This window comes from Falco peregrinus, chromosome 2 (genome assembly GCF_023634155.1).
Source record: "Falco peregrinus isolate bFalPer1 chromosome 2, bFalPer1.pri, whole genome shotgun sequence".
NCBI lineage: Eukaryota > Metazoa > Chordata > Aves > Falconiformes > Falconidae > Falco > Falco peregrinus.
This window is the reverse complement of record NC_073722.1, coordinates 78,123,095-78,137,723: the sequence shown is the minus strand read 5'-3', so window position 1 is coordinate 78,137,723 and position 14,629 is coordinate 78,123,095. Positions and strand designations below refer to the sequence as shown.

General features: G+C 39.1%; 1 protein-coding gene across 3 annotated transcripts in view; it reads right to left on the bottom strand.

The window, feature by feature from the left end:
* The window catches only part of LOC101915725 (uncharacterized), a 65,670-nt gene that overhangs the window by 20,765 nt on the left and 30,276 nt on the right, over window positions 1-14,629 (bottom strand). For 2 of the 3 annotated variants that reach the window (XM_055795386.1, XM_055795384.1), the window contains exon 13: window positions 10,219-10,321. In XM_055795386.1, the coding sequence (XP_055651361.1) occupies window positions 10,219-10,321 (103 nt within the window). The remainder of the gene's footprint in view (window positions 1-10,218; window positions 10,322-14,629) is intronic. The other variant, XM_055795385.1, reaches the window with a different exon arrangement.

Sequence of the window (14,629 nt, the reverse complement as noted above, 5' to 3'; positions counted from 1 at the left end):
CCCCCAAAACATAAGATGTTTTTTAGTATAGGGAAAAAATAATTACTTCAACCAAAAAAATGCCATGAACTACCACCTCCTTACCTAATAAGTTCTGCTGCAAAAAAATGTGGTAGCGGACAGAATGTGAAAGAATCCCTTACATTAGTGTTACACAACCTACAGTGATCCAGTGAAGAGTCAGCCCTATACGTATTACCTGGGCACTCCTTCAAGCAGAAATCTGCCATTCAACATTAAAACCAACTGAAGTTATTTTACTGAATTATGTGCCTAGTTTGTTTATTTAAGTTGCTGGGGGAGGAGGCTGGGTATGGTAAGGTCAGGTTGAAAATGTAAGTTCATAAAGCTAGTTAATTTAAATTATCTGCGGATTGTCACAAGGCTCGCTTCCTGCTAGGCAGCCGCACTGCTCATTAAGGGTACCAGATTTTACTCCAACATAATTTCAACTTCCTGAAAGCTCTGGAAGAAAGCTCTTCACTCGCCTGCTCTCACACAATGGAACTTGGCTCCTACAACAAAGCAGTTCTCTAAACACTGACAAGAAAACAATCCATCCAAGAGCAACCACTGCTCACACCTTGAGGCTACCACAACCTCCTCCTGCTGCTTGCTACTGCTAGTCTTCCAAAGTTCTCCAGCACAAGCTACTGTAACAGCACATCTGCCTCTGGAGATACTACAGCTACCTCTGCACATGAGCGCAAGCGCAGAGCAAAGCTACACCAATATTCCAGTTGCAACGTTATTAGGATCATCCAATCCATTGTTTATGCGAACATAAGCAAGATGGGAGCACTTGCAAGTACAATTTCATTTTATCTATATGCAGTTCTCCTTTAGGCTTCAGGCAGAGAAGGTGAAGCAAATCTTACATTGATTATGGCTTAGAATCAGTGATTTGTTATTTGTGTAAACACCCCTGGAGCACACCACCACACCTCAACCCAGCGCTCAGATCTCCATTACATCTCTCCAGTTAAACTGAAAGAAGGAACAGAAGGTGAAGCACAACCAGGTAACAGCAGCCTTGTCGCTGTGGCCAGACCTACTTCTGCCAAATTAACTGTTGTCTCCTTAGAGCAACTGTTGTCCCATGACACTTCCTTTAACAAGATCTTCTCGTGCTGTACTTTACTTTGCATTGCTTGCTTAAGTATCTCTGTAGATGCTCTGCCTCCCTCCCTCCTGCAATACCTATGTTTACCTACAGTGACACCAACAATTGGTCATACTTGTAGAAAGTATCAACCAGGCTGCAGTACTGTTGATAAGGTTATATATAAAGTTGGGAAGATTATCAGCTAAACTGAAGCTGTTGATCTCCCTTCCCAGAAACTTTACAAGACCACTTTTTAGTTAGCAGAGCTCCATTTATTACTTCCTCAAGGCAGACAAAAGTATCCCTAAACACGGTGTCATCCCATCTGCCCTCCTGTCATACCAGTCACCCTCCTGAACAAGTTGCTTCACTTCAAGTTCACGAACAACTCACCACTGCTACCTGCCAGCTTCTGTGCCTCAGAACGGCACAAAACTGATGTATTGCAAAATAGGCCGACTGCATTTAAGTTGGAGACCTTCCTTTCGATCAGTTTATATTCTGTACATCTGTAGGTACAGTAGTTGTCTGGTGTAATCAAACTAAGTATCGTGATATTTATTTTGCTTCAAGTGTTTGACCCCACCATTTCTGAGAACGTTTTCCCTCACTGTAGTTTAGGATCTAACCTGGTAACTACCGATTCCCAGGGTGGCTGGGCACTTAAAAGCAGTGAGTCAGTACCGGGTATTACACCACTCCAGTTCCACCACCTTCATTAACTCCCAAGTATATGGCACGGTAAGAGAAATGTCAGACACTAAGTCCATTAAATTTACTTCTTTCTAGGTGATTAAGCACTGGTATAGGACCCTTTCTTAGGATTCTGTGCTTAAAGGTCTCAATCTACAAAATAAAGAATCAATTATTCGTTAGCAAGTGCTGCTCTTTGGTTAATCTGTGCAATTCTTCATAACAGTGTCATCCTGTCTTTTCATTTTATGACTCCTCCCTCTAGCCTACTTTATCTTAGCCATTCTCAGCCTAATTACCTTAGGAAAAACAAACCATCACCCTCTGCGCGTGTATGTATGTATGTTTATATTTGTCATTTTTTTTCCTCCGTGTCCATGACTCTTCCAGCATACCTGCAAGACCCCAGATTTTGGGTCCAATGGCATGTTTCATCCAAATCTGAAGGATGGAGAGGAATCTCAAGAACATCAAAGCACATTAATACCCCATGATCACCACAACCCTATGATCTGGCAGCAGTGTAGCGACAGCTGTGCATGTGGATAATACAAGATGAAGCCCACTCGATATACTCCTTGATACAGCAGTTCCATTGTTTCTGAATCCCCATATATGTTTTCCTTATCCAGCTGCCCCTTAAATCTTCTTTATTCTCTCACCCTACAAAACTCATCCGAGGATGGACATGCAAGTACTAATACTTTTAAAAATCATATATGCTATGCTGGAAAAGACAGCAAGTTTCTGATAAATTTCATGCACAGTGGTAGCAGGCAAACAAGAGAGTGCTAGAAAAACCAATGTTGCTCTCGGTTCATCCTTTGTCTCATTCTTCTCTCCTCCCCTGCACCAGCTCCAATGCTCATACAAGCATTTCAGGGAGTGGAATCCACTGAAAACCAGCCCTGGCAAAAAGATGCCCAAGATCAGCCCAAACAAGCACCTATTTCAATATGCAGAACCACCATATTCTAATACACTGCCATCTATGCCATAGGTATGACACCCTGCAAAATGCCCTGCGGCAGGAGCAGCTCCAGTCGGAACCTGCAATCAACCTATCTATGAGATGCAAATTCCCAGCAAAACAAGCTTCATTCCTTCCAGCTCTCGTAACTCCCCACTGGATCTTCTGATGGCGAAGAGCCTTATGTTTTGCCTCCTCAATAGTTCCTCTTAGCCTACTCAAATCCTACTTTAATGGCCACACCCAATTTTGGCTTATTCTTCTCGCTCTTTAAACCTACTTCTGCCAAAAAATAATAAATATTTCCATAGAAATCGGTGTATTTTTCAACAGAATAAAACATTATGCCGTATCTGAAGCAAAGATACTACACTGAACCAAACTTTTCATAAAATGTTTTGGAGTGAAAAAAGCATGAAAATGCTCTGACTAGTGGAAATCTGAAAAGCTTTAAATGCTTTAAATTTAACAGGTGACACTTCTTTCTTTGGAACTTCACAGAGATCCAAAATACAATGTCTCTTGCTTACCAACTTAACATATTTTAACCCTAAAGGGTTTGTCCTTTATATTTCTGGTGAATGAATGAGCTCAACCAAAACATTAATTTATTTACTACGTACTTTAAGGAATGATATATATATTTATATACAAAAAACAGACATCAAAAGAAGTCTACTTTTCAAGCATTTCTTTTTAAATGATCGAACTAGACAAATCTAAAATCACAGGGTTTATATTCAACAGTTCCTACAATATAGTTGAGCAGAAGTACAAAATGCATCCAATCTTTTTTACAGGGGTCAATCATATGTCCTTAATTATTCTATCTACGTCCTCCGAATACAGCAGATAAACTATCTTCTGCAGTATTAGTCTCAAAAACTGAGGACTGCACTAAACTGTTAGAATGAGAACATTTCTGGAAGTATCTTCCAACATGCTTAGGAGATCAATCATAATATTTACATATACTCAAGCACTTTAAAATCTCAAGTTGTACTAACCAGCTGTCATCTTAGTGTCAAACTCCGGTCATTTAGATGTGAAATAAGGGTCAGCACATGATTTCAGCTATTAGTAAAACATTTCTTAGCTACCGAACCCCTATTAAACTATAAATGCCAATTTCCCACAGCAAGGCTCCTCTTGAGCCTCTTCCACACTGCACTTTATTCAGAATAAAACATCTGAATTAAAGTTGAAAAAATAAATACACTACATCCAAATTATTTAAATGTTAATCCTATTGCTGACCAGACCGTACATGACGAAGACATTTGCACAGAGCAGTACAAACCTGCTCTGTGATTGCTAGCTTTTATGAATTGAGGGTGAATTGCTACAGACTGGGAAACGCAGAGCTTCGCTGAACTCCCACAGGCTACCACCGATGTAAAAATCGGAATCTACGTGCCTAGGATTCTTTGCTGCCAAGTACAGAAAAGCTCACTTTATGGAACAGGAAAATAGGTGCAAAGAGTTCACTATTAAGGCTGAACATTTTACAGACACATTTGAAGTTTTTATTTTTTTCAGGAGACCATACGTGCATAAAGCCAAGCAAGCTTGCCAGCTGCTGTTAAAAATTGGCTCTTATCAAGGTTCAAAGTACTGTGAAATAAACAGAAAGCATACTTTTACCAATTGAAAGTTTAACTCAGGTGTTAACAGTAAAACAATTAGAAGATTGGATTAGGTTTTGTGACTTTTTTTAATAGCTTGTATCCTTGACTTTATTATTTTTTTAAAAAACTTGTATCCCTTTAAGCTCATCAGAAGAGCATAATCCAAATGAAAACTGATTAAGTGTTCAAACTGGCAAACTAAATACCATGCTCAACAGAAGTTTACAGTAAAAGCCTTCCATTCCAAACAGAAAATAAACAGCAAATCACTCTCTAACGTACGGCATGTCTATATACAGTAACTTTAAATTCTTCTTCAGGCTTAAGAATCTCATCCGTGGTTTTTAATAATACTTCGAAAAACTTCTGTGCAAGTACACTCATGTACCTCACTAATCTTAAACAAAAACAACGGGAATTAAAAAAGCATTAGAAAAAAAATGTTAGGGAATAGCTATGAAAATCTCAGCCTTTCACTCCTGATTACGGAGGCTTTTTAAAAAAGCTGCCACCTCCCCAGACTCGCAGGTCTCAACTCCTGGTCTGTATGGCAGAGCCCACACACTTGGTTGCTTCAGCTCATTTCAACATATAGGTAGAATCCCTTTATCTTTTCTTTCTGGCACAGAGGATGAGATTTCATAAGAAATCCGGAATTTCAAATCAGCACGGCACCTTGAGACAGTTGTCTTTCTGCTGATTATCAGAAGGAAAGATCTACCACAAATGGGGTGGGGGGAGCTGGCACTCTCCAGTTGATCAGAAGTTATGGAGCACTCTCCTTTTATGAGGCCCAAGTTTTATTATCCTTTACATACACAAATACACAAAATATGTATTATTTCAAAACATTTTTGGATACAATCAAAGCTGCAAAATCAGTCAAAAGTTAAGAAATACTGACATTAAGACTTTAAATTCACTAGAAGAGCTAAAAAGTACATCTCTGACACTGAAGACCTAACATTGTAAGTTTTAAGTCCTGCTGTGAAGCATCAGGAAGACAATTCCTCAACAAAATTGTAATATGCTTTTTAATCACAGGAAGAAAAATAATTTCTTTTCATCTTACTGTTGTTCCCCACACGTTTGAAAAACTGTAACTGAACTCCCTCCCGAAGTTTATCAGGCAAATAGCTCAGAAAACTTCTGATTCAAGTGATGCGGGTGTAGCCTAAGTAAAAGCCCTCAAAACTCGGCTTTTAGTACTGGCTATTAAATAAATGTATACCTCTTTTACCTACAACTTGTAGTTCTCATATGATGACAGTATTGCCAGCCCTGCCTACCAAACCCAGCTCAGGGCTCCACAAGTAGTGACTAGCAGGCTGAGACAACCTGACAAAACCCCCAGAGTGACAGTGCTCCCCGATTCCATCTCAAAAGATGAAGCTGATAAACACAGGTAAATCTAATAGCCTAGGCTGGGTGCTGCTTCCCTCTCAGATGTACGAGTACTAGAAAATCCTGTGGAGCAGAGAAGGAGCTCTTAGGACTCCTCACCCTTATTCTGAATCATCAAGTCTCCTTTCTTTCTCTCGCTCTCTCTCTCTCTTTATTCTTCCCGTTCCTAAATTTTAGCTAGCCCGGTCCCCTTAAATATTGGTGGAGCTCCTCTCTAGCATTTCTTAAAGGAAAAGCAGAAAAGGACTCTAATTCAAATTCTTTTGCGGTTATGCTTCCTTCCACTATCTCAGGAAACCATTTGTACAGCAGAGAGATTACTTCCCAATGTTGCTAAATGTTAGAAAGCTTAGTCAACGGCGTTTACATAGCTTGCTAAAAATTCTTGGATGAAAGGTGCTATATATCTGAAAACTATTATCTGTACAACTGTCCACACATCACAGAGTAACAAACACCAACCTGCTATTGGGATGAAAGAAGAATATAGTTGAGAACAATACTCCACAGTCTCTATAGTCCAAGCAGAAGAACAAAACTTATCCTTTTTACCTTTTTGTCTGGTACAGACTGAATAAGTGTTCTTTATTTTTTGGAGGGCACTGTTAAATACCCCAAAAATAATGAAGTGTTCCAGTTCAGGTGACATCACTCTGCAAGTCAACACCTCCCTCCTTGCTGCTCATTACAAAGGACTTATAATTTGTTCCTGCTTTTCCTCAGTTTTTCATTAAGAAAACATACAAAATAAGAAAGAAGAGTTACTTGCTATCGTTCTCAGTCTACCGTGAGAATAGTCTACCAGCTCTCCTCCTGGAAGAGGGCTAACACAGGAGAGCTGGCGAGGGGACATGACCAGGCTGGCAATCCTTGGGATGCAGGACTTGTTGCTTAAAGGGTGCTTCTGTCTTCATTGGGAAAAGCCACACATGCTCAAAGCCTCATGTGGTGTGCATCCCCACCACTGCCACCCTTCTGGCAGAACGAAGCCACATGGGGTTACATCACACACAGATCCACGCGGGCTGTGCAAACCCACATCTACAGGCACACTCCACCCACGCCAGCCGCGTCAGCCGCAGCTGTGCTCCTTCAGTGCTGCGTGGCAAGAAGTGGTGCAGCACTGTACTAAAGGGGACCCCAGGTGCTCACTGCCCAGAGCACTTGGGGTATGGGAGGTTCCAGTTCTGGGTTCTTCTCTGCCCGTGGATAGTCCCACCCTCCTGAAAGATTGACCAAACTGCCACGGGGCATGCGCTGTTTCTTGCCGATGCTGTGACAATTTGGAGAATTGTAACCATCTGCAAAAATGGCCTAGTGAAACAAAGAGGGCAAATAAGCCGAGGGAGAAGAGGCTCGGAAAGGAGTATCAAGTGCTGTTACTAGAGAATTCACGCTGGACAACAACAATCTTGGTTCTGGCTTCTGTTCCCAAGATCACTCACCCATTTATGCAAGTGTTGCCTATGGAGCTGCCTGTTTTAAGGCAATTAAGCAGCAGGTACTCCTTGTTCTGCTCTTCACAGCAAGTTCTGGCAGCCTACCCCGCTGTCAGAAACTAAACATCATTAAGCTGATTCAGTTATTAGTACACCGCTAATTATTGTTTGGCAATGTTGCACAATTTTTTTTTCCCCCTTAAGTCTCATTGAAGAAAACAAGAAAAGAAAAAAAGACTCTTCAGAACCACTAACTTAAAAGTATTCCACATCAATAACCAGCCTACTGAGCATTTAGATCCCAATTCTGACCCTTCTCTGCACACACTGAATTTATCTGTACAGGTAAAATGGAAACCTACCACATGACAGCAAATGAAAGTGATTGCATGAAGCAATATCTCTTCAACAAATTAAAAAAATAACTATTTATGCAGTTGTTCAAGCACTCTGAAGCATGCCAATAAACAGTTCTCATACCTTCTGACACTAGTAATTTATATCAGGCACACCAACAACCTTCTTGCATGCAGTCCTGTACCTGGCAAGCAAAAGTGCTATTTATCACCAGATGCCCCAGATGATTCCAGAAATATGCTCTTTCCCATTACTGCTCATTAGCAGCTATTCTATGAATTCAAAAGGATAATTATCTTTTTTTTTTTAATAATAGCTGCCACAGGATGTTCTAAAAAGCTTAAACTGTTCCTTTAGGAAACAAAACCAACACCCCCCCCATCATCCATGCAGACTGCCTAACCTGATTCTACACAGGAATGAATCTGCCATGGTGAGAAGCCCTGATAGTGTGAACGGACACCTTGCCAGCCACCCTGAAACACAGATCTTCACATATCATGTTAACTCAATTTCAGTCCTCTACGTACTCCACCCAACCCAGGTAGCACGGATTTATTTTTTTTTAAACTTTTCATTCTGTGAAGAACCATGGTGAAAGAAAAAAAAACCCAAATCTTATTAAACCTAGCACTTTCAGAATTCAAGCAAGGCTTATACACACAGTAATCGCTCTGTAAAAAAAAAAAAAAAAAAAAAAAGGCACAGATTAAGAATTGGAGAGACATGTCCATTAGCTTTGGATCTTACAAATAAGTAGTTATTTTAAAATCTACCCAGCTTTCCTTTGTTCAAAAAGATATTTTCTAGGGGATTTCCTATGCATATATAAAATAAATACTTATAGATCTTTACTTTCAGTTATGTTACATAGTCTACTTGAGTTAATGAAAAAGGAAAAACTACTTCAATTATGAACCGTTAACTAACTATAGAACTGGCAGTTTGGTCCAACTTTCATTCATTAGAGAAAAAAGTCTTTAGAAGCAACTTACATCCATGCTAAATGCTGACCTACTAACCAGTCTTCAGAACTGCAGAATCTTTTAAAATTATCTCAATGAACAGTTGCAATTAGTTCTACATGATCATATTCTGTCTTGGTTCTGTCTTGGGGGGGGGAAGACCATGCATTGACCTTGCCTCTATAAAAACAACTTTTTTAAAAAAAAAAAAAGTCTGCCTTGCATTAACTGTATCTCTGCTACCACTGTAAAGACCACAACACAGAATGTGCATACTTCCATACAATTTTGCATCCACTGAAAATAAGATGTTTATTAGTTCCACAACTGCAAGGCAACACCTACCCACCCCTCCATTAATCAGGATTCTAGATTTGCTATGAAGTTGAGAGATTCAGATTAAGCTCATGGAGTTCGATTTTGAAGATCTATGTAAATCCTGGATATATTCTTCAGTAAGATACATAGAAGCCACTGCAAAGTATCTGAGCTCTAGTCCTCAAAATAAGGTGTCCCAATTTTAAATGGATAATAAAGGTAGGACAAGTATCCATAGCATAAGCAGCAAATCACAATATATGAACGTGCCACCTACAGCTGAGACTGATACAATGGTGGCTTGGGAGGAGAACAAAAACGGGGCTGGCGTGCAGTAGGGAGGGTGGGAAGAGAAGTTTGTGCAAAATAACCGAATGGTAACTCATCCTAGAAAGTGAAGAGAATCCAATGACATCTACAAAGAGCAAATGTAAAGGTTTTTTTGGAACAAACATTTGGTAAATGACAGCAGCATAGATTATTTCACACTAAGTGATGCTTATGCAAATACTTCAAATACACACTCAATACGAAGACAAATTGGTTAAATCCCAGTATTTTGACTTTACCTCACAAGTCACTTACAAAAAACCCCCAACATCTTGCAATAGTTGCAGTACATCACAAAATTATACAAAATCGAATGTTAAAAAGACAGCTTCATTTGAAGTTAAGACTTAATAGTGCAGGATCAGAATTCAAGTTTGGTAGTTAAGATACCCTGTGAATAAAAAATTAGATGCAGGTTGTTAGCATTATCACTGCAGTATTAAAAAGTTTTGGTTTATATCTGAAAGTTTTAATCACCTACAAAAGCAGCTACACATTAAACAGAAGTACAGTAGTATATATAAAAATCCTTTGCAGTAACATCAGATGATAAAGTGCTGAAGAGACCGGCTGGACACTGTGGTAAAATTTTGCCAGCTGAATAACATTCTTAATGTTTATTGCCAGTGAAGTCTAATAGCATCACTGAGGTTTAATAACATGGTAAAACAGAGTAAGACGCTATTGCACATCAGTGTAACCATGGGTAGGAAAAAGACAAACGAGGAAAGGGGGGGGAAAAGCAGGAAGGGACAGTAGCAGCAATAGAAGGATAAAGAGTCTCAAAAGAACAGAGGTAAACCTCCAGAACTTTCATTTTATCATTTTGCTAATGTCTGCAGGTCCCATTTCTACACCAATAAATACCTTTAAAAACAATTATAATGTCACTAAGCACAGCAGAAATGAAACTGAACACGACTAAGTCTTTGGGTGCTAGTCATTCTCAGGGACAAAAAAAAAAAAAAAATTCACTGTAAAATTATTACAAGATGATGTAAATATTTACCCATGCCAGTTCCAGCTGGTGCAATTTCTCTGGAGAAGATCTCTACAGCTTCTTTTTGCTTATGGTGTACAGCAAGCCAAATAACAGCTTCCCGAGGACCCTGCTTCAAAAAAGCAGAAATTCAGTTAGCTTAGATGCAGAACATCAGTTAAATTTACCAAACTGAAAAATAATTGCAGCTCAGCATTCAAGTTAAATCTAATGGAAATGTTTAGTGCTCACTGCCACAAACTACAGCTTTCATTCTGTGACTTTTCATCCAGCATCACTATAATTTTCTGTTAAAATTTCATTATCTTTTTTATTTTGCTACCATGAAATTGCTGCTGGGTGGAAGCTAGGTAACGGTGCTGGTTCTCCAGCGTTCTCAAAGAATCAAGTACCATAACTAACAGAAATTTTGTAAGAAATTAAATACTTCATTCTCAGTGGAACTGGCAAACAACCTTTCCTCTTATTTTAAGTGCACTAAGAATACTTTGAGGTCAAGTTAAGAGCCAGGTTTACCTCTCTTAGCATCACGAAGCAAACAGATCTGTGCACAGAAAAGAATTCAAACTTAATCCTTGGGAGTTAAATGGGAGAACAGAACCTGTGAAAGCCATCATGTTTCCAGACAGAAGAGCAGATACTCCTCTAAAGGTAAACCCAGCCAGCACTCTGCTCCCTACTCTATAGTCAACTAACATACCTGCTCTTGCAGATAAGCACTCTCTCTCTAATAATCTCTTTTCTGTCACTGCAAGATCTATCATTTGAATCAATACACTGTCAAAGCCTTACAGTGAAGATTAGGTCTCACTGAGGGCAAAGACTTCATTATACAAGAATTTGCATCCACCAGGAAGACCCACTTTCGGTCTACCTTTGAATCTCTAAAAATGTGAAGCCTGCTCACAACAGAAGTCTGTCTTGTCTTGTCCCAAAACACAAGCACAACCACTTCCATCATACAGATGAAACGGGACTGCACAAGGTATCAAAATCTACTGGTCAGGAGTTTCTCACACCGCACTACTCCAGGCGTGGAGTCCTGCAGCAGGGTGTTTCTTCTCCCTGGAAGTCAGATTTCTTTGTTAACGAACACAAAGAAAGTTTCTAAACTTCTTTCTATAACTTCTTTCTATGAAGTTCTTTCATAACCTTACATGAAATTCTTGGCTTACTTAACATCAAATTCAAAAAGGAGGAGTTTGACTACAAGATACTAGGAGACTTCTTGTAGTATTCATGTCTTTTTTTTTTTTTTTTACATCAACAGGAAAGGATGTATTTCATGAAAGCAAGAATAACGTACCAAAGTGCCTGGGGTTGCCTGGGGCAGGGGAGTTGTTATTCTACAGATCTCAGAGCATTTCATAACTCTCTAAATGCCCCATCTACAGATTTTTGCAGATTTGGTAGCTGTTCTAAAAATGTAGAAAAGTAAAGGAAAGTTGAACAAATATCTACTTAGGATATTGAAGAGGACATTTTCCTGAAGCAAGGAACAACTGGATTTTGGAAGATCCAAGCCCTTCTGAATCTATGCCAGACGTCTGCTGTACCAGGAAATCAATATGTATGACAAAATAAGCCATTTTAAAATTTATTCCAACATCTCTCATTGCATATAATAATTTATGAAACATTAAATAGCTTCCCAATTGCGCATAAAATCGTGAGTATTTTAAAATAACACAACAGATTTTAGCAGAAAGTCTATTTCTTTCAGATACAGAAACCGGTAACATTTCTGAAAGCATCAGAGAATAAAAACTCGGCAGACAAGAAGGATACAGAAGCTGCCAGAATTCAACAGCCCCAACTGCAAAATGCAGCGGTTGAGGTGTGGAGTAGAGGGGACATTTTTTTGGCGAGATTAAAAGAATGGAGCCATGACTCCTTAAAGGAGTCCTTCCTCCTCTGGGCTGGAACAGCATCACCCTACACAGCACCAAATCCTTCGTGACTTGGCACAGAAAGACAGAGGAACCTTTCTTCACACTAACAGCATCTTCCCTCTAACACACAGGAACAGGAGAGAAAAGATAAACACCTTGAAATTGTTCCTATATGCAGGCAGTTGTTAGATGAACTGAATTAAAATTGCCATCAGAGAAAATCATGTTGCATCCTTGTTGCTGGATGTTTTGATGTTTATTCACTATCCAAAGTTGAATGGGTATTCCCGATTTCAAGAACTACAAGTTGTGTCAAAAACTATTGTAAAAATTACTTGAATCAATTGTCAATTTACACAGCTGGCAGTGAAAAATGCTAGACTAACATGCCTAACAAAATATAAACTTATTCATTAGAACTTTAGTAACTTTTAACAGTATCATCACAAAATAAATTGTCTTCCCACCCCAATTTTTAGGACTTGACTAAACATTTTAAACTTTAAAAAAATCTCCCTCTTCAAAATAACCTGAGAAACTACATGCTGGATCTGAAGTCCTAAACTGCTCATTTTTTACCACATCTCTTAACTCCAGTGCTACTTAATTGCCTACATTTCTGTGAAGCTGCGTTATTAAAAACGTTACCTACACCAGCAAATTGAGTATTACCTTTTGAAATCCTGACATCTAGTACATTAGAATCATTTTCCTGTGGCTATACAGTACATTTTTCCCAAAAGCAATGCTGTTGAACATGTCAACATTCGAAAATCTCAAGTCAATTTCAGGAATTTAAGTAACTTCAACAATGTAGGAACGTGGATGTATTTCCTAGTGACAGCTGCCAAAATGGTGTTTATCATAAATGTTGGAATACGCTGCACTAAGCGTCCTGGCTACTGTAAGTGTATCCCAAAGAGACTGGATACGTTAACAGACAACTAAATCCTCTATTCCAACCAAAATACCTGACAAAACCCCAACACGAACAAGCTCACTTATGCCAGCTTACACTAAGGGAGGAAAAGTTCCTGACTTTATAGCTGTGGTCAGCGAAAACCCAGGAAAAGTCTTCTTGTTTTAGTGTGTTTAAACATAAGTCCTTAATATTCATGATATTGAAAGATAATTTTTCTCTACTTCCTATTCTAGTGGCACATCCACACAGAGGTACTCTGAGGTACCATAACAATAAATATAATTGCTTTCATCTTTCTTAAGTACCCCCATATAGACATACTCACAGGGAGACACACACAGCTTGTTTCTCAGCCTCCAAACCCCCAGACCAGAAAATACTGCCACGATACTATTACGTAGGAAATCATGCAAACTTGATGCACATTTTTATTAGTTTATCTCCATAGTCATGTAGGCAAGCCCTAAAATAAAAGTTTAGCACAGCCAAGGTAGGAGAGGTTCTATTCTTCCAGCAGATCATGTGTCACTGAAAGGATAGAAGTCCTCTATGAATACAGAAACAGATATCCTGATCAAGGCAATACAAATACGAAACCAATCAGTTCTCCAGTTTAAAAAAAAGCTTCACTGGATTGTTGTAAAAAACTGTTTCTACACAGAAAATACGCAGCCATGACACAAATTCAAATGCATTTTGTAAGAAATATTCGATGTTCCTAAAGCTACCACGAGATTCATTAAATTACTACAAATAATTATGAGAAATATTCTTGCAGAAAACGTACGTATGCATTCACAACCGCTTCCTGGTTCTAAACTGTACCATGGCTCCAACATCCCATTTAGGTTTGAGGTTTACTTCCTTGCCCACAGATGCACATATATATACAATGGTTTACAAAGACAATGTGCTGAGTCCTGTTCTGAGTGGGTGAATCCAGTATTAAAACTAGATATATAGACTATTTTCGAGTCACTTATCTTATTGTATCGTAACTAAACCCCAAAACAGCAAAACAAAGTTACAATTTCCTAACAATGTGCCGTAAATTGGTTAACAAAGGGTTAGTAGAAAACTACTACAGACAGCACACAGTTTTTATATAGCAAACTAATACCTGATGTACTATTAGTACATGAAACACATCCAGTATTTCTAAACCATGCGCTGAGCGACAATGTGACACAGTCACAATGTGACTGACAAAATGCCACCTTCCTCCCCACCAGAAACCCAAAGAGCAGGCAATATTAAAAATTAAATACTGCTGTGGTTACTCAGGGCTGACTCAAGTCCCATTCTTGCTCATGCTGGGCTGCTGCTGATAAAGCAAGCTATCATAGTGGGAAGCAACCCCCGTGTAAACAGCTGGGGAAGACAGAAAGGAAAGGAGGCAAGTGTTTCTTGATTTCTCAAGGATCCTTTCTGTTGTCAGAACAGCTACAGAACACAGGCCTCCGTAAGCCTGGGATATGCGAGAATTATTCAAGGCACATCAGACATGTTCACTGAGCTCCAAATATTGTGCAACTTAACCTGTCTCGGTATTCATAAATACATTTGCTTCTCCACTTTAAATTTAGATGCTAGAATCTTCAAAGCA